A 20,016-nucleotide genomic window follows, 5' to 3' on the forward strand; every position below is an offset into this window, starting at 1 on the left:
ACCCACACCCTCTTCAATGGCTTCCTACGTACTTCAGCATGCAGACCAAATTTCTACCATGGCTGCTATATAGGAACTTTATTTATCTGGCCATTCTTACCTGCCGAACACTCTCTCACCTTTCCCCTGCCTCCTGCCACGAGCACCCTGCAATGCAGCCATATCCCACTGTTTGCAGCCTTGATGTCAGTTTCCAAGCTGACATCAAGGTCATTATTCATGGAATTCATGCTTACTTGTTCTTTGGGTCTAGTTTAGGTATCATCCTCTTCTGGAAGCCTTCCCTGGGTTATGTGTCCCCCTCCAATGTGCTACAGCAGTTTTCACAAGTCAGGATTGTGTCATCTTGCACTGGAGTGACCTTGTCAGTCTCCTCTACTAAATTGTAAACTGCGTGAGGGCAGGGACTGTGTCTGCCTCATTGCTGTGTCCTCTGTGCCAAGCAAAGGTCTACTGTGAAATAGGCTCTTCATGAGTGTTTGCTTTGAGAAATAATGGACACGACTCTTTCCAGCTCACGCATGCTGTTCTGTGAGCTCTCAATCCAGGAGTTGCTGGAGGATTTTGGCAGAGGTGTCCCAAGCAATCATCGTGCTAGTGGGAGTCATGCTGAGCTGTGAATGGCTATGGCAGAAGTGAGAGCACTGAGGGGCCAGACTGTTGCCTCGCTAATGACTATGGTGATTTCAGCTGATTCCCAGCTACAAGGCAACAAACACTTGGAGCCACAACTGTCATACTCCAGGTTAGTCCACTGATGGAAAGGAGACTCCTCAACTCTAAAGGTTAATATTTATTTGCTTTTATCTTTTATTGTTGTTTGTAGAAAACAAAACAGAAATATCATCCAGACTTTCTCCTCTTAAAAATGTTCGTTATTATTTCTAATGCTCATGACAATTTGTATGGTGTTATTTTCTCTGCAGTCCAAGCATCAATTTTCCATCCTTTCTAAGGTCACTTACAGGAGCTCCTTGGCCAAGATGGTATCTCATAGGCAGTTGTTGGAAATGGCAGAGGGCTGGTGAGTCAGATAGAAGGCAAGGATTGTGTTTCAGAGATTGTGGGGAGTGAATCGCCCACCAGTGAGGAGGAGCAGGTGTGTGGCCATGGGATCCCAGCCTCAAGAAGCCACGAACTGGCTGCCCAGCTGGGTGCTCTGAACTCACTGAACGGGCCACATGATGAAGCCAACAGCTGCACATCACTAGTACCAGAAACCCAGCCAGGGGATCCAGCAGAGAAGTCACTGGTTTCTCTAGCTATCGAAACAGAACCATCTGTAACTCAGGGTACACCAGCACAAGATACATAGGAATCAGATCAGACCCACCATACCATGTTGGAGACCAGCAAAGGGTGCAGAGGGTAGTGTGCAAACCTGAGGTCCTTAGCCCATGAGACCAAAGCAGCACGACCAGAAGAGGTCCAGGAATCAGTGAGGACTTCATGAACAGAGGAAAGTGGGATGGCAAGTATGGGTGATGCTTCTGTTTTCTGGTAAGAAACGAAACCAAGAGGAAGACTGTATTATTGGTACAACACTGAATTAGTGTGGCAATTTGCAAATCTGAGCCACTTCCTGTTCAGGACAATTAGTTGTGTAATATATTTGGGTAAGTAGGGCCCCACTAGCTAGATCAAGGGAAGTTCCCACCTTAATTGAGGGTGCTAACAAAGTTACCTGGAGAACTGTTGAGTCTACCTGGATGAATATTTCAAGTGTGTGGTACCTACAGTACTAGGAGCCTCAAGGGCTTCTTAAACTCATGAATTGATTGGAAGAACCAAATAACAACATGCTCACTTAACATGTACTAAAAACTACCTTGACAGGTAATAACTATGCATAGTGCCAGGTGTGTACTAGACTGATAGAAGGGGGATCACTTTGTAAATTATATAAATGTCTAACCACTACGCTGTGCACCTAAAACAAATATAAAATAATATTGAATGTCAACTGTAGTTGAAAATAAATTAATTAATTTAAAAAAAACTGCCTTGACAAGAAATGTTTTGAAACATCTTTTAACTTGAAGCTAATATAAAACAATATTGAATGTGAACTGTAAATGAAAAAAATTTTAAAAAAGAAACATCTCTTAGAGTCCATGAGTCCATGGCGTTGATCATAGTAAGGGGTTTTTAATATTAGGCTAATTAAAATTTTTTATCAAAGTAAAACATGTACATAACTTAAGAAGTCTAGTTATGTAAGGTTTTTAATGACAAATGTAATGCCCTGCCCCACCTCTGCCCACCCTGATAACTACTACTTTGAGGCAACCATTTTCAACTCTTGTAGTTTCTTGTGAAATTTACAAATTTACCTAATGACATGCTCATACTATCATTGTTTACCTTTTCAGCTTTGCCTATTCACTTCCCCCTGTGAAAGATGAGACTTCAGATTTCTTTTTCTATATCCTTCACTCCATGTCACATACTGAAATCTGTTGGCACCTGGATCTTGAAATTCTCAGTCTCCAGAACTGTAAGAAATAAATTTCTGTTGTTTCTAAGCCACCTAGTCTACAATCAGCCAAACTAAAATAGCCACCATCTTGAACACTGATGGTTAACATGCCAGAGGGAAAGAGAATCAGAGGAGTCTCAAGGCAGCAAATAAATGCTTCACTTGTGAAGTGACACATATCCTTTCAGCTCAAACTCACTGGCCATACTCAACTATAAGAGGGCCAGGAATTAAAATCCTACCGTGTACCTGGAAGGCAGCAAGCCAGAAATACTTGTATTTAGTGAAGAGCATTAATTGTCTGTCAATCACTATGTGCCAAGAGCTGTTCTAAATATATTATAAGCACTATCTCAGTTAAGCTTCACAAAAATCGCATGACATAGGTACTATTAATATCATCATAATTCCCATTTTATAGATAAAATAACTGAGGCACAGAGAAGTTAAGTAACTCGATCAAAGTCACACAGTAGTAAGTGGTGTAGCTGAGGATTTAAACCCAGTCATTCTGGTCCCATAGTCTGTGTGCTTAACCACCAGACTTTACTGGATGGGAAAATAGAGACATACTGCCATAAATGATGGAAAGTCGCTAAAGGATTTTTAAGCAGAAGAGTATGATTTAATCAGACTTGTCATTGCTCTCCAAAGACTGGGGTGAAGGATCAATTTAACTAGGGTTAGAGTAAGGTAGGAAGGCTATTTGCATAGTGAAGGAAAGAAGAAATAGAGCACTTGAACGGAGACACAATTACCAAGATTAGCTGGGTAATCTTGAGCTTCTGTTTCATTTCTTGAAAAATAGTTATATTAAGACCTATCTCCATGGATTTTTTCTGAGGGTTACAAAAGATAACATAGGCAAAATCTCTGACCATACTCAGGCTGGAATCAGAGATCTAGGTTAAAAATCCTAGCTCTACTATTCACTAGAGGGAGTTTATTATTCTAAGTCTTAGGTTACTAATTTATAAAATAGCTGTTAAAGTAAGAAAAGTTAAATAAGTTAAAGTAAGGAAAAATATTGCAAACTGGTGGTAGGTTGAGAAAACTAGCTTAGGAGGAAGGCAGAATTCCTCCTAGAGAAAGAACTGAGGTTTTGTTTAGGAAAAATACGTTAATGAACTTGTGTGTTTATTAAAGTCAAGTATCCTAGGCATGGCTAGAAGGTAAGAAGTTTTGAAGGAGAATTAAATTGTTTGATTAATAAAGGAATAGAAAATTTTAGTTTTCCTCTGATGAGATGAAAGTTTTGAGAGAAAGTAAAGAGGTGGAGAAAGTAAAGAGATGGAGGAAACGGTTTCATTAGAAATAAGGTAACTCTGACAATCTGGTCTTACCAGTTTCCCTGATCCATTCTTCCCATGACAGCCAGTTATATTTTAAAACCAGATTGGATCAGGATGTTTCCTTTCCCCCAGTAAGTGTCTGATACTTAGAAGTTGGTCAATAACAATTTGCTGAATGAATGAATGAATGAATGAAAAAATTTGCCAGACGGCAGGTGGATCCCTCACGAAAGAAAAGGACAGTCAACGAGAAATTCTCTGTAGCAAGGGTGGCTTTGAACAATGTTTAATAATCATGTTTAAATGGTTGTTTATTCTGTGATATGCTGTAATCAGCCCTTTTCCCCACACTACCCCCCCCCCCAAATAACCTTCAGTAAAGCCTGCTGCACAAAACTGCACTATTTGGGAAGGATTTAAGGAATAAAAGAAGAAGGAGTCTGGACACCAGGCAAAACAATGTCCAAAGATGGCAATAAATAAAAGCGGAAAGCTAATGAACAAGGGGAGCAAGAATTTAATGGACCTAGGCATTCCAAGTGAGAGATGAGCAGAATCCACTGAAAATTTGGGGAAGATGTGATGTCCCTCTTATCCTGGATTAGAAGCTTGGGTCCTTTGGCTGTTGAAGGAAAGAATAAGCCGGAGGTCTTTGGTGTATCCACAACCCATAGGTTACATAAGGGTGAAAAGTGCTTAACTCAGATTAAGGATTATATTACGATAATTCATGTAAAGAGTTTAGCACAGTGCCTGGTACATAGTAAGAGCTCAATAAATGTTCCTTGTTTTTCTTCACTTTCTTCCACTCCCTATACTCCCTTGCTGCCAAGTTCCCATTCATTCTTTTCCAAGGGCATGCAGGGGGCGTGTCCACCCTTCCCTCCGCCCACTCCAAGCCCCGCCCCTCACTTCTGCCCCGATTGGTTCCTGAGAGGCGAAGCCCGGGGAAGAGCCCAGTATGAAGCGGTGCGGGGCGGGGCGCATGCGCGGGCTGGGCTGGGTGGAGGTGGAGAGGAAGAGCTGCCGGAAGTAGGCGGCAGAGGTGGTGGCAGAGCAGGCGGCAGCTGCCTGGGAAACCGAGGCGTGAGACTCACTGTCCGCAGACAGGCAGGCCAAGCGGTCGTCTATGAGCCCGGCACCCAGGAGACCCGAGAGTCCCCTTTTCCGGGACTGAAGGTCCCTGGTCCGGCAACTTCCCCTGAACTCCGGCCTTTCCCTAAGCCCGCCAGGGGGCGCCGCACTGAGGGGTTGCAGAGTGGGGGGCGGGCGCCGCTGACCGAAGAAGGGGCGCCAGGCCAGAGGAGAGGGCTCTCCCCCGCTCAGGAGGTGCACCTGGGCGGGGGACCAGGAGTCCTCACCTCCGGACTGAGGCAGCAGTTTCTGGGGGTGAGGAGGGCGCGCTGCCCTCTGCCCCCGCCGGCACCCTGGCCATGACGGGCAAGTCGGTGAAGGACGTGGATCGGTACCAGGCAGTCCTGGCCAACCTGCTGCTGGAGGAGGATAACAAGTTTTGTGCGGACTGCCAGTCTAAAGGTAGCGCATCCTCCCCCGCCCCGGCGGGCGAGGGGTCCTCCAGCCTCCGGGCCGTGCCTGGGAGGTGGCCTGTGTGGGGAGGGGGTTTCTGGAGCTTAGGCCGCCCTAAATGGTCACCGCGTACTACTCTTGCTGCTGAGCCTGCTGGGTGTTCTGCAGCGCCGGGATTGGTGTGGGGAGAGGTTGCGAGGGCGAGTGTGTTTGGGGGTGGGGGGTGGCATGGTATGTGCAGGTGAGTGTGTCTGTATTTCAGGGCTCTGAATGAGTTCTGGGCTGTCAGCGGCAGCCCAGCGCTCACAGCCTTCCACTTGCAAAGCTGGGGATGAACTGCAGTGTGTGAGTGTGTGTGTGTGTGTGACTGTGACAGAGAGAAGGAGAGAGAAGAGAAGAAGGAGGGGGGAAGTGAGAAGACGATGGGGAGGAAAAGGGCTTACATGATTTTTAAAGGTGGTGATTGTTGCTGCCTGCCTTTTGGTTAGCAGCTCCTTATGTCATTTTATAGCCTTGCTGACATCTGACAGAGTGCTTAGGTGGCTTTCTCCTTCCTGGATATGTACAGTGGGAAACTGCCTTATGCAGTGACACAGTGCGGATTTCTAAACAGCCTAGCTCTGGCTAGGGAGTGCGTTTGAGGCCTACTGTGTGTGTGGTGGTAGAAACTAGCATATTGTGGCTGTGGAGTAGTATCGGTTTAATCACTGGAGAGAAGGAAGCAAGAGATGCATCCAATTTGTTGCTTCCATGGTAATTACCCTTCTAAAGGTGAAATATGATCATTATAAATTGGCAGAGTCATTTAGTCTTTGTTTTCTGTGCCCTCAAGGATTCATGATTTGATCCAATTAAAAATCAGTGCGGTAGGAAAGCATGGTTATTAGTGAAATGTTTGCACTCAAAATTTATAGATCCAAGCATCTATAAATATTTTGTTTTCTAATTTTCATTCTGAATTCTTGGGAACGTAATTGGAGGACTTGAGAAAATTCTTTTTCTCAAAGAATTTTGAGAAAAATAACAGGGATAACAAAGAATAACAGGGATAGTTATATTTTGGGAGCTATTGTTAATTTAGTTTTGTTCATAATACAGTGGATTTGCCAGAGTTGTTTGCCATATAGCATATTGGGCATATAGTATACAACAAGGATTCAAATGTATTTGTATTTGTCAACATTGAGAAAGGAAGTACATGCATAATTGATACTTTCACCAATTATCTTTTATTTTAGAAAAAATAAGGTTATGTGAGGAGACTAGGGGGATCATACATTGATTTAGACAACTAATAGTATATTTTAGTGCCCTCTACCAATAGATAAATGGCATGTGTCATTTAGGAAAGCAGGTCCCCAGACTTCTTTCCTGAAATTTTGCATTAGAAAGAATGCATTTTCAAGAGTACGTTAGAGTCAACTTAGGTTGAGTAGGTTAATTGCTTATAGTTGATTCTTGTTAGATCTTGTCCTAGATCTATTGGAAGATTTGGCTTAAAATTTAGTAGTGTATCTCTTGGCTTTCCTCTAATTCCCTTATGTCCTCAGTTGACAGATCTTGAGTCACAGTGAAGCAACTCGCTGGAGTGAGCCATGCTACATTTGGGGAGTCAGATGCCATTTTGATGATTAGTACCACCCCCATCCCCATTTCTCATACTCGTCTTATAGTTACTCATCGTCTAATAAAATATGGCATATGGGAGAGAGAGGTTGATTCATCACTTCTTCCTCCAAATTTTCCATTGCTCTTTATCAATAGCATTACTGGGGATGAGGTAGTAAAACATTAGTTAATTCTTAGTGACAAGTAGTAACTGCTGGCTGGTAAACCTTATTCATTACCGATGGTGGTAGAATCCTGGTTCCTGAAACGATTTCTTTTCTCAAATTAGTTTTACATTTTGACTTGGTGGCTTCAGTCACGTGGCCATATTATTAAAAATGAGATGACAGTGTGTCAGTCATCTTTCAATTCAGTGAAGTAAGACATTTATTGAGGCCTCAGTTTATCCGGTTTGTGAATTATATAGTCCCTTCTACTCTTTCAACCCCTCTCACTCATTTTCCTCCTCCTTTTTCCTGATTTTGGTTGTCATAATGATCATGTAGACAACTGTCATATTATGGAAGGAAGAGACACTTGCATCAATAGATTAAGTTGCCTGTTAACTGTAGTAAAAAATATATTTAGTGGCACGACAAACTTAAAAACTTTTGGCTAAAATGAGACTTGGATTTGAGTTTATCTATCTCTATGTCTCATGTCCATTCTTACTTAGAAAATTGAAAGCTAATTGTATAGGACCTGCTGAGTGATTACTAACCCATTAATATTAAATCAGATTATGTAGCCCTGGACTGCAGACTTACGAGTAGGTGTTTTTGTAATGTTCCAAAATAACTCTTTGGCAATGACTCTTTAAAAACTTATTTAAGAATTATTTAAGAATGTTATTATCTTTAGATACATAATTTAAACATCAGAATAGAAAATAAGAATGTACTCTTTATATAGTACAAGTTTTGTTGGTCTTGGGTTTTTAACTCTTGAGCACAAGACTCACCAGTTTCTGGGACCTGTAAGGCATGGAGTGGTTCCTGTGTGGGAAACAAAGCTGATTTGACACCGCCTTAAAAAAAAAACAACAAAAAAACATGTTATGACTCGCTGTAGGCCCAAGGATGTGGTTTCATCACCACCCCAATTTCTCAAGTTATTGTGACCTTTAGGGTAACTTTTTGGACTGATTTAAGTAATAGTAGTGAGAACAGAGCAGAAGCATAAAAAATTCCAGATATGTTGATGGTAACTACCTAGTTGAGGGCAGGTCCCATTTTTGGATAGACCCTGGGTGGGGTTTACTCGTCCAAGGTTTAGTCTTTAGCTCTGCGCTTCCATATTTTATCAGTGTGCCTGAAATAACTCCTTATCAACGTCCTCAGAGACTGGTTTAAACTAGACACTATCTTATTTACCATGAAAGGATATACCTTTCTGATGACCTGAATACTTGTGCCCACTATTGGGACACTCCTTTGTTAGTATCAAGGTTCGTAAAGAATTGAGAGCTGTATAATGAGAAAAGAATTAAAACGAAAGGCATTTGATGGTCTTGAGGAATATTTACTTCAGACTGTGAAATAACACATGGAATTCTGGAGTCTGACAGAAAAATTGCAATAATTTTTTTCTTTTCCCTTCTTCTGCTACATCCTGCCTCTGAAATGTTTCACTTTGAATCACCTACCCATTGCCTCTGTTCCAGTTCCCTTTGTATAAGGTTGGTGCAAAAGTAATTGCGGTTTAAAGGTTAAAAAATGGCAAAAACCCCAATTACTTTTGCACCAACCTAATATATTCTTATGTTTAAACTTATTTTTTGAAAAGTAGCACTTTCATGTGGTTCAAAATTCAAAAGGTTCAAAAGGGAAGTGTACAGTGAAAAGTTGTGTTTCTGTCCTTTCCTAGAAGTAACCACTGTTGGCAATTTCTTTTCTTTCTTTCTTTTTTTTTTTTTAAGTGTTTTTCCAGGACCCATCATTTCCAAGTCAAGTAGTTGTTTCAGTCTAGTTGTGGAGGGTGCAGCTCACAGTGGCCCATGTGGGGATCGAACTGGCAACCTTGTTGTTAAGAGCACTGGGCTAACAGGCCGCCCCAGCAATTTCTTATGTGGCTTTTAAGAGATAACATATGCATAGACAAATAACTACAGTTAAATATTTTCCTTTGCAGTGCTTTTGTGTAAATAGTAGAGTATTACCCACAATTCATGGCACCTTGCATTTTTTAATCAATAGTATGACATGGAGAACATGAAGATTCTCTGTTCCTGCACACTGAGGAGTTTCTTCATTCTTTCAAGATATTTTCTAAGGCTCTACCTAGGCTGTCTTGCTTAAATTGAAAGATATGCTTAAGTGATTTGGAAATATCTGCTCTCATTGAAGGCATCTTAGAAAATGTTCTGGGCCCATCCACAGCACATAGAAGCCCACCCTTCAGGTGGCAAAGAAGCAGAGTAGTGGAAGGGGCTGTAGACTGGATGTTGAAAAATCCAGTTTCATTCCTTTACTCTGCTTATTTTAGCTTTGTGACCTTCAGCAAGCCACCTAATGTTCTCAGTTTAATTTTCCTCCTTTGAAAAATGAAAGTGCCTCATAAACTAAAGTGTTACACAGATGTCAGCATTATTTATTATTATTATTGCTGATCTTATTTGTTTTATCTTGATTTTTTTTTTCTTTACACTTCCTGACTTTATTCCCTTGAATACTCTGGTTACTGGAAGACACAGTTAGAATGACTCACCCAATTATTCCCTAATCTTTAAGCCAAAACCATTTCCTATATGTGGGGGTTCTGGCATTTTTGTATACTTTATCCTTGAGGATGGTCTCTGGATGTTTCTTGACTCTTCAAACTTGTATGAAAGATTAAAAGAGGGAATCTTTGTATGAAAAATTTTAAATAGTGGTCCTAAATTTTAACTCTGATAAATTAATCTCTAGCTTTGCTTGACATTTGTTTTCTGTTGATAGCTAAATCATTGCTTATTAAACATCATTCCTTAGAATGTGAACTTTCCTACCAAATTTTAATTATTTTAGCTGTGTCTGTGGCACTTTTTGAGAAGTTAAAAACATCAGATCTAGACAACAGAAGTAGTTTTGCTTCCATCTCTAATCCAACCCTTCTCCAGCCAAGATCAAATAACTTTCTGGGTTTTTACAGCTAAGGCACCTTAACTCTGACAGTCGTCGTTAGCCTGACACAGTTTTACTGAAAGCAATTTATCAAAGTCCCTATTAATTATCTTTTAATATCAACTTGTTAAACCTGTTTCCTGGGAGATACTTTCCTATTCGTTCTCCCTGTACTTTAAATATCCAGTGGCAGTGGGACAGAGAGTACAAAAATGCCATAACTTTTAGGGGAAACTCGTTGCAAGCCTGCAACCTCGCACTATGTGTGTTCATTGAGAAAATATTTCTTAAGCACCTACTTTGTGTCAGACATTGTACCAGGGTATGTAGATTAAAAAATAGGGTCCTTGGTCTCAAGGATTTTACAGTCTAATGGGGAAGCAGATGTGTAAACAGATAAATGATGCAATGTAGTAATTAGCATTATGGCATTGTGTACAGGGACAAAATAAATTATTGAAGAGAGCAAACAAGTCTGCCTCAGGAAGTTGTGGCTTCAAAGAGACAAGTAGGCTGTATCTTGAATAATAAGTATGACTTTGCCAGGTGAATTTAGGGACCTTTGCATTCTGGGCAGAAGAAACAACGTGCAGAAGCTGCTAGGTGTGCTGTATCGTGTGTGTGTGTGTGTGTGTGTGTGTGTGTCCTGTAGTATATTTTGACTAGATGTTGGGGAGTGGTGAGGGATAAGTAAGGTAGGCAGTAACCAATAAGGTTAAAATTCAAGCTCTGTAGTTGATTTGCTGTGTGGTATTGAGATTATGAATATGCTTTAGACTCCCTGTTGTGTAAGAAGCCCATACACAGTATTGGAAGTCCACCTGCTACTCCGATGGAATCACAAGTATTGCAGATGTGAAACGTTTTCTAATTGTTCAGTAGTAGGAAAGATCTGAGTATTGTGCCCACAAGATCTCCATGGAAGTAGACCTTCATGAGTACATTAAATTGTCTTAGAAAAGCCTGGGGGAATGGCAGCAATAGATGTTATGTCATTTCTGGAGTTGACGTTGATTTGGAGGCTGGACATGCTTTCATACTCACGTAGTCTAAGTGCTGCATATGTGATGTGTGCTTGTGGTTACACAGTGCTTAGGATGTGTAAACAGGTAGCTGCAGCCTGATCTCTCAGCACACTTCTCCGCAAATCTATGCTTTCAAGTAAGTCAGAAAACTGCTTTCTTTCTGCATTTTTCATCTGATGTCATTGTGGTATGTAGGTGGCAGCTTTCTTGGGCACAGTTGTGTATATAACTGTTCAACCACATGAGTCATTGTGTTTCTATTCTTCTGCGTGAAAATTCCATGTTGGAAATAATGTCATGCAATGGGTGACTGCAGCACTTTACTCATTATGTACACTGCACTGGCTTTGTATGTTATGCTGATGGAATCTACCTGTGCCATAGACAAGGGATAAAGTGACTTAGTACATGGACTCAGACTCAAGTCCTCCCAATGATGCCCCTCCTGGAAAAGATGCCACACAGGAATCTGTATAAAACACACGTGTTTTACATCCTAAGCATACAGTGCCTAACTTTTGTTATTATGTCTGCTTAAATCCTCATCACAGTTGTACTTCTGTTTGAGCGCAAGTGGCCAGTTTAAGTAGATAGTAACTTTGAAGAAGTTCTGTATTGGCTTCTGGAATGACAGTTCAGCATACCACATTGCAAAGGTAGGAACCAAGTCTATGTTTCAGCATAGAACACCTGAAAGTGAATTCACTTTTGCCAGATTCCTTTATTGTTAAAGAAATATTTCCATATTGGTTAATTTTTTAAAATTGTAATTCGTCACAGTTAACATGTCCAACCAGAATGTAAGCTCCATGAGGGCAGGGGTTTTGTGCCTGTTTTGTTCACTGTAGTATTTTCAGCACCTAGAACAGTGCTTGACACAGATCAGGCTTTCAGTAAATATTTGTTTGAATGAATGAATGGATTTTGTCATCTATAAATCCTTTGTTTCTTATTAGAAGAAATCTTTTACAGGTTATCTGAATATTTGCTTACTTCTTAGGAAAGCTAAATTTTAAAATATATTTTAAAGTCAGGGACCTATCAGGGAAACAGAAACCACGGTAGGTGGTACAAACAGGGTGAATTTAATATACAGAATCGGTTACACAGATGATATAAGAGCCGAGAAGGTAAAGGGGCTGGTGAGACAACCCAGAGAGTAGGAACACCTGGGAGCTACTATGCCCCTAAGGAAATTAGAAGGTGCTGGTGTTACCAAAGGCCAGAAGCCTGAGCCATCTGGTGTAAGCTAGAAGCATGGAAAGAAGAGCTGTCTGGTGGCAGCTGGAACTCAGACCAAATAAGAGAGAGAGCATGAATCCTGGCTTCCCCGTCCTGCCTCTTATCAGTCCCTCCCATTGATGGAACTTACCCAGAAATCAGTTGGCAAGGGAGCCTGGGAGATGTAGTTCCCTGTGACAGAGTGGCTCCAAGTGGAAACTGGCAAAGCACTTTAAAAAAATCTCCAAGATGTAATTCTTTCTCCTTATAAGTAAATAGTTGAGTTATTTTGGACAAGAGATAAGAAGGGTTTTCAGGCAGATACAAACTTGGGTCCTACTTAAAAGGATCTCAACAGTTGCTAAAACAATAATTAGTCCCAGGAAGTAATGAAACAACTCAGTCATCGCCTATATAATTAGGATGTGTGAGTAGGAAAATTGGCTTCTGTGGAATCTGTATTTGACTGTTGGTTGCTGCCAGGAGCGATTTATCATTTGGTTACTCAGAAAATAAGTTCCCACTTTGTCAATTCTGGGAAGCCTTAGGTAGGAGGTATATTCATCCAGCTTGTCCCATCTACAACTTGGAAGACTGCGTTAGTAACACAGACGTACAAGAAGAGTTCTGAGGATTGCAGCCTTAAAACATGGTACAGATTAGTTTTCCCTAATAGTTAAGGTACTGCAGTGGAGCAGATTCGCCTTGTGCCACATGTCATTTTAACTAGTCTTATTGGTTTGTTTGTGCCCCCTCCCCGCCAACTTCAGATAGGCTCTTACTGGGGAAGGGAGATCAGGTCACTGGCTCTACTTTCTTCTATCCTGGACCTGAAAAGTATTTTGTCTTGTAAGGAAGGTTGCTGCTGCTCCGTTTAAAGGCAAAGCTTCTCAAATTATTGCTACTAGTTTTCTTCTTGATTATAAAGTATTTAATGAGTTACAGGATATAAGTTCAGCACTTTCTAGAAGTGCTTTTTTTGTCAATCAGGTCACCTGCCTTCGGGCCCCTGCCACGTTAATGGAATTGGTGGAACTAGGCCAGCAAAAGTTTTCAGTGGAGTGTGAGTATATTTGCTTTTAGGCTGTTCTTTTCCACAGAGGCCACGGATAAGGGACCTTCGTTGTTTGAGTAAAGTTACCAGTTGTAAAAATTGCATAGGTTTCATTGTTTTTCTCTTTTCTCCAAAAGTTAACTTCCTCTTGGCAGGTATTACTATAATTCCAGATGTAATTAAAGCGCAATTTGGTATTCTAAAAAGTGTATCAGACAGCTTTCCAAACTACCAGTTCTTTTCAGCCAGTCCATTTCAACTTAAGAGGTCAATCTATGCATTTTTGAAGCCTCGTGTTTAGTAAGTACAATATTTCACATTGTATTTGACTCTTCCGTTTCTCAACTTTTTCCTTCCCTACCCCACTCTCCTGGATCCTGTTTTTCCCCACAGACTGTGTGGATGCTGGTCTGTTTATAGCTGCATTGCAGGTCCCTCCCCACTGGAAAACCCCAGAGATGAGCCAAATCTGCCTTCAGCAGTGGCCATCCATCAGGAGAAGGTTGCCCTGGTGCCTGTCTTCAGTTTGTCCAGCATTCCCGTTACCCGCCCCCCCGCCCCCACCTCCGTCATGTGTGGCTGAAACTTGCCCTGGAATCCCACCTTTGTAATAGGGTTTTATTATTGTTGCTTCTTTTCATTTTCCCCCCAACTTGTATATTTCCTGTGGGTATTCTGCTTTGCTTTTAAATACTTGTAAATATGGTTTATTGAGGGAATACTGGATTTCATAAGTCCATTTTGAAGAATGCTTTATTGATTTTTTTGTTTGTTTTTTACTTCAAGTCAGAACTTTTTATAAAGAAATTTCTTAATCCAAAGCAGTGAGAACTGGATTTCTCAGGCTTCCTGTCATTTCTCCTCACCCAAAACACAAATGTGCAACAGTCTCATTTTTTGAAAATAGTAAAGCAAATATAGGAGGAAGAGAGACCTATTCTCAGCTGTAGCTGAGAAGCCTGTCCTAGCATAGTGATTTGAGAGAAAAGAACACCTTTGCTTTTCCTTTCTTCCAAATAGCCATGCAGTCTTTTGCAGCAGTTTTAGTGATGGAAAGACCATAAATCCCCAAGCCTCTACCGCAGTTAACATCTTAAATGTGGGTTTACACATTACTCATACAACGTTACTTCCTCAAGTGCACACGAAGTAAATTTTGTTATTTAACTTCTTCCTCTTTTTTTGTCTTGCTGGAAGTCCCCAGTGTATGAATTTAGAAATAAGTTCTCTAGTGTTTCAAGCATTGAGTTGAAGAGTGTCTTCATATTGTTTAGATGGTTGTTCTGGTTCTTATGCCTTTAAAAAATAAATCCTTACAGAATTTTCTATGTGAACTGGGAACATCTTATGCTGTAGTATAAAGCTCGTGGGGGAGGGGGTGTTACTGTCTTTTTCTTGTTGATACTTTACCACTAGGGTTATCACTGACACAAGCCCTCCTATGAGAAATAGGAAGGAAACTCCCTGTTTTTACCGTGAGGCTTTTGTTCAAAATAGCTGTAAACAGCAGAGCTAATGGAAACCAATTTAAGTGTGATAGCTGATTTGAGAAAGAATTAAAAGATTCAGGCTCTTCTGCTATGTTGAAAGCATTTTCACTGATAGAATAGCTGTTCAGAACTGGGGATTTTGTCTCTCTGAAGGTGGTCACGCGGAATTTGGTTACAAGAACTGTTTTAGACCAAGGAGAATTTTGAGAAAGGCCTTTCCTATAGAGGGAATGCTATAATATTGTTCCCAGCTTGTATGTGAGAGAAAGTGTCACTAAATGCAGCATTGGTATCAGGAAGACTCCAGATCAGCTCCTCTGAGCATTCGGACTTGGGTCTAAGCTTAGTCCATGAATAGAAGCAGCTTGACACAAGTGACTCAAATCAAGGGTCCATATTGTGGGCAGAGTAAGAATAGGGCTCAGTTAAATTAGACTTATGTATTTATGGGGAAAAAAAGATTTGTTACCATAGGAACAGACTCCCAGACCAGTTTTTTGTCTTGTGGGATTTTGGGGGGTGGGGAAGCTGGAAAGTCCGTGTGCTTATGAGGTAAACATCGTTAAATGTTATTTCTTTAAAAAGCAAAAACTTTATTTTTTCTGATTATGAAAATTATTCACGTCTGTGATAAAAATCATTGGGAAGAATGAAGTATAATGATGCAACAGATACTGCCCAGAATCCAAACCACCCATTTTTTACTTGAGCTTATAGCATAATAATTTTTTATGATTGTTATTTTGCTTAACATTTATCATAAGCTTTCTTTATGACATTAAAAACATTTAAACTCCTTTATTATATTCCATCATTTCAATATGTCATTACTTAACTCTTGCCCAGTTGTTGGATATTTTGGGTTTGTAGTTTTTCAGTATTGTAAATAATGGTGCAATGTACATTTCGTGTTGCTGTTCGACTGCTGGGTGTTCAGAGTTGAGTAGGCGTGTGGGCCCCTACTAGTAAAATGCTGTCAGGGAGCCCTCCGGGTTGAGCCCGTGCAGAGATGGTCTCACTGTGGGGCAGTCATTCGGAACTGCTTCTCGGCCGTGCACATCTGCTGAGGCAAGGAGTGGAGAGCTGCAGAGAATCCTGGCTTGACCATAGAAACAGTTTTATGGGACACGATCGCAGCAAGAGGGGCCAAAATACATTCTTAAATCTCACGCCCAATCTGCCACATTATGTACTTGGTATGTGGCAGTATTGTTGTGCCGTCGGTCAGCATCTTATGTTGTTCCTACCGGCCTCCCACACTGAAATCTAGTTCACTGGGAAGGTAGATGAGAGGCCCTCCGTTGGTAGAAAGGGGATAATAGCTACTGCATTTTTTCAAGGGCTTTCCTTAGACTGGAAATTCCGTGAAGACTGTCCCGTTTATATCTGTATCCCGAATGCACGGTGTCTGGCACACACTATCTAACATCTCCATCATAAATGCTATTGTTCTATTAATGTGTGTTCAGATCATATGCTTTTTTGTTTTGTTTTTTGAGTCATCTTCATGGTGTTAACTCAGATATTTGAAGATCTGTGACAAGTCCAGGAAGCCGAGCAGGTAAATCTCGTGGTGGCTTTGCGGTACTTGATCCTTTGCACCATTTCTTTTGTGTGCCTCTGGCATCTGTGCCGCTTTGCAAACTGGAGCCAGTCACAAAGCTAGTACTCTGCCCTCTCAGTAGGAGGTTTTAGTGTGACACATCAGCTGGGGGAAAATGTAGCATGGGGTGTTAAACAGGAGGCTGAAATAGCAATCCTTTAGCCTTTTTGTGGGATGGGACTAAATATTTAGACACTGTTTTCAGGTGCCGTAGAAATTAATAATAACCTTGCAGCAGCATTAGAAGCTGTCCTTGTTCCCACTGGAACAGGTTTGTTTAATTTGAAGAACCTTGCTTTGGCTCTTTTGAAGCTGCAATTTTTTTCCTAGAGACCTGCCCTGCATTTACCTACACAATGTTCCCTTTGCAGGATCTTTCTAGTCATGTGGCTGGCATCTTTGCTCCACCCCCTTGCACCATACTTTCTGACCTAGACTTCATTTTACCCAATTTTGAAACACCTAGTTTTGAAACACTGCAGGGAATGTTTTCTCTTTGAAAGGGCAAACCTCCACCTTTTGCTTTCCTCCCTTAAGCCAGGGCTGTTTTCATGACTAATATTCAACATGCCACTGGACTAACCATCTGTACTTTGATCCCAGAATTCATTTCTGTTCTGCTGTTTGCTTAGAAATGAAAGTTCTCTGGCTTGTTTGGATACGGTTGTGATTCAGTTAACCTGGCACTGATTTTCCGTGTGTTTGCCAGTGGTTGGGGCTCCTCTGATGTGTGAGGAAAGCTGCTGCTGTGTGGAGGGAAGTTCACACGTCCATGGTCTTGCCCAAGGGTTCGTTTGCTGACTCATTTGCTGTAAAGCTTCTGCCTGAGTGAAGGGCATGAACTTCCCCTGAAATAATTGAAAAGCATTTTCTGCCTGGCCACTTATCTTGAGCTCTAGTGTGTGACACTCTTCTCCACTTCTGGGTTTCCTTTGAGGAAGAAGGATGTTGACTGGAAGTGATGTGTGAGCCTTCGCGTACAATCTTCATGTGGGGCTTCCCAGCAGCAGAGAGTGAATTGGATGTTGTAATAGAAAAGAGCACCGAAAGAACAGGGTATCAATTCAGCGACCATTATCGAGCATCTGTTAATACCCCGTATAATACACATTGCGGGTTATAAAGATGATTCTAATTCCAGTCCAGCTGATGATTTCTTCTATGAACTAGGGTAAATGACCCTGACCCTTCTGGGCCTTAGTTTCTCCAACTGTGCTTGATCTAGATCATCCTTAAGATTCTTTCCAATTTTGGAATCCTGTACTCTAAATTGTTACAGAACAAGAGGAGGCTTTTCCACAGAATTGGTATATTCTTATATCTCACATGCTCCAAAGTAAATGTCTTAAAAATGGTTCCTGTAGATCAGGGCTTCCCAACCTCTGCACGCTTGACATTTTGGATACTTCTTTGTTGTGGGGGTTGCCCTGGGCATTGCAGGGTGTTTAGCAGCAGCCCTGGGCGCTGCCCACTAGATGCCTAGCACTGCTCACCTCCTGCCAGTTGTGACAACTAAAATGGCTCCAGACATTGACATTGCCCCTTGGGAAAGTTGCTTCAGTTGAAACCACTGCTCTAAAGGGAAAAGAGTGGTACTGTTTCAAGGTGGGCTATTTTTAATATCCATTTTTATATTGTTCCTCTTCTGCTTATTACCTATCTTAGGCTTGGAGGATCCAGTCTCACTGGTTCGTGGCCATATCACCCTTCTTCAGTAGTTTCTTCTAACGATGTGCATTCCCCAACTGGGCAGGCTCACTTTGCATCTTCAGTTTTCTTTTCTCTTCAGAATAGACACTGGTGGTTGCAAAGAGGAAGTTAAAGCTTTAACTTGAAGCAGTGTTAAAAATGTAAAGAACTGTGTCCCCAGGGACTAAAGAAAGTGAGTTCTAGTGAACCAAGTTGGCACCTGTTATCTAAAGTGAGGTTATGAAAAATGGGAAATTAGTTCAGTTATAATGTCAAGTTTTGAAATCTCAGGTCCACCTAGCAGACTTGGCAGTGATTGCCTAGCTGTTAGCTCAGCCGTCCTCTCCCCGTCCTGCTGTTAGCTGCTGACAGTGACTGAGATGTATTGGCTCTCTGATGAGATCTAATTTTTACATTAATACTTGTTATGTTTGCTATAAAATGGCAGTTGTAGATTGGTTAACTTTGCATTTGACCCAACCTCTTTTAACCCACATTTTTTTTTAAATTGGGGAATATTGGGGAACACTGTGTCTCTCCAGGGCCCATCAGCTCCAAATCGTTGTCCTTTAATTTAGTTGTGGAGGATGCAGCTCAGCTCCAAGTCCAGTCGCCATTGTCAGTCTTAGTTGCAGGGGGCGCAGCCCACCATCCCATGCGGGAATTGAACCGGCAACCTTGTCGTTGAGAGCTTGCGCTCTAACCAGCTGAGCCATCCAGCCGCCCCTCCGGAAGCTCAGTGGCAGCTCGTTGTCTTCAGTCTAGTTGTGGAGGGCACAGCTTACTGGCCCATGTGGGAATTGAACCGGCAACCCTATTGTTCAGAGCTTGCGCTCTAACCGACTGAGCCATCCGGCCACACTGGGTTGGGTGCAGAATGATGCTGTTTACTGATTGAGGTAGAGTGTTTTCTGTGAACATCCTTGCGGAGGTGTTCTGGGACCCCAAAGCCATGATGAAGCTGACACATGAGCGTGTGTCAGTTCCTAGCCCTTGGTCCCGGCAAGCTCTGGGTTCCATTCCAGCTGAGCCTTTGCTGGAGTAATTGGCCACATGGAGCCTTCAAGCCAAACAGTTGTTTGTACTGAGATAGTCTTGCTGTTTAGCACCTAATGAAAAAATCTCCTTCCTGCCCCTAATGAAAGCAGCTATTTTTTATTTCCTCCCTCCCCTTTTCAGAGAAGCCATGTCTCAGCCACTACTCTTTTAGCTTATTCATGAATGCTTTAAGCAGGGTCTTCGTGTGCAGAGGAAATTGGATACAGCCGAAATATCATGGGCTAACCGGAGACAAAGAACATTAAGGACACCCTTTCCTCCAGCTTTTTCTGTGAGATATATCAGTTACCTTTGTACGATTTTTCTGAGTAATAAGCAACTCGAACCTGAAGCCCACATAAGAAAAATACTCACACTAGTGTTGTTTTTTAACATGATAAATTAGGCAGTTGTCACCCAAAGGGACTCACAAAAATAAACAAAGATAAAACACAACAACAGAACAATATAGGTGAGTGTCACAGGAGAACGACAGAGTGCCGTGGGAGTCAGGATAGGAAGAAGAAAAGTCCTGATGGAGAAAGTGGATGGAGCAAGATTTTCATAAAATGATGTTTTGCCCCTGGAAAGCTATTTGTTTCAGCTCTTAATTTGATACCACAAGTTGTAAGTTGTCCAGTTTTCCTTATTGGTCAAAATGGAGAACTTCCAAAGTATGAGTTCAGGAAGGAGAATCCACAAGTAGAGGAGAAAAGTTGCCCAGGTGGCCCCCGTGTGTCCTACTTCTCTCTCCCACTTTGGGTTGTTTCTTCTGGATTGTCATGCTTTCATCACATTGCCACCTCTGCTCTAAAGCTCTGGTTCACATTTAGACACAAGTCACTTCCTTTGATTCTTTTCCCTTAACCTTGTTAGGACTGTTTAGAAC

General features: G+C 41.6%; 1 protein-coding gene across 1 annotated transcript in view; it reads left to right on the top strand.

Annotated features, from left to right (window-relative positions):
- The first annotated feature begins 4,784 nt into the window (after positions 1-4,784).
- SMAP2 (small ArfGAP2) overlaps positions 4,785-20,016 on the top strand; it is a 43,118-nt gene continuing 27,886 nt past the window's right edge. Inside the window, exon 1 of the mRNA XM_033114347.1 lies at positions 4,785-5,307. Coding sequence (XP_032970238.1) covers positions 5,205-5,307 — 103 coding nt within the window. The 5' untranslated portion in view covers positions 4,785-5,204. The remainder of the gene's footprint in view (positions 5,308-20,016) is intronic.

This window comes from Rhinolophus ferrumequinum, chromosome 9 (genome assembly GCF_004115265.2).
Source record: "Rhinolophus ferrumequinum isolate MPI-CBG mRhiFer1 chromosome 9, mRhiFer1_v1.p, whole genome shotgun sequence".
Classification (NCBI taxonomy): Eukaryota; Metazoa; Chordata; class Mammalia; order Chiroptera; family Rhinolophidae; genus Rhinolophus; species Rhinolophus ferrumequinum.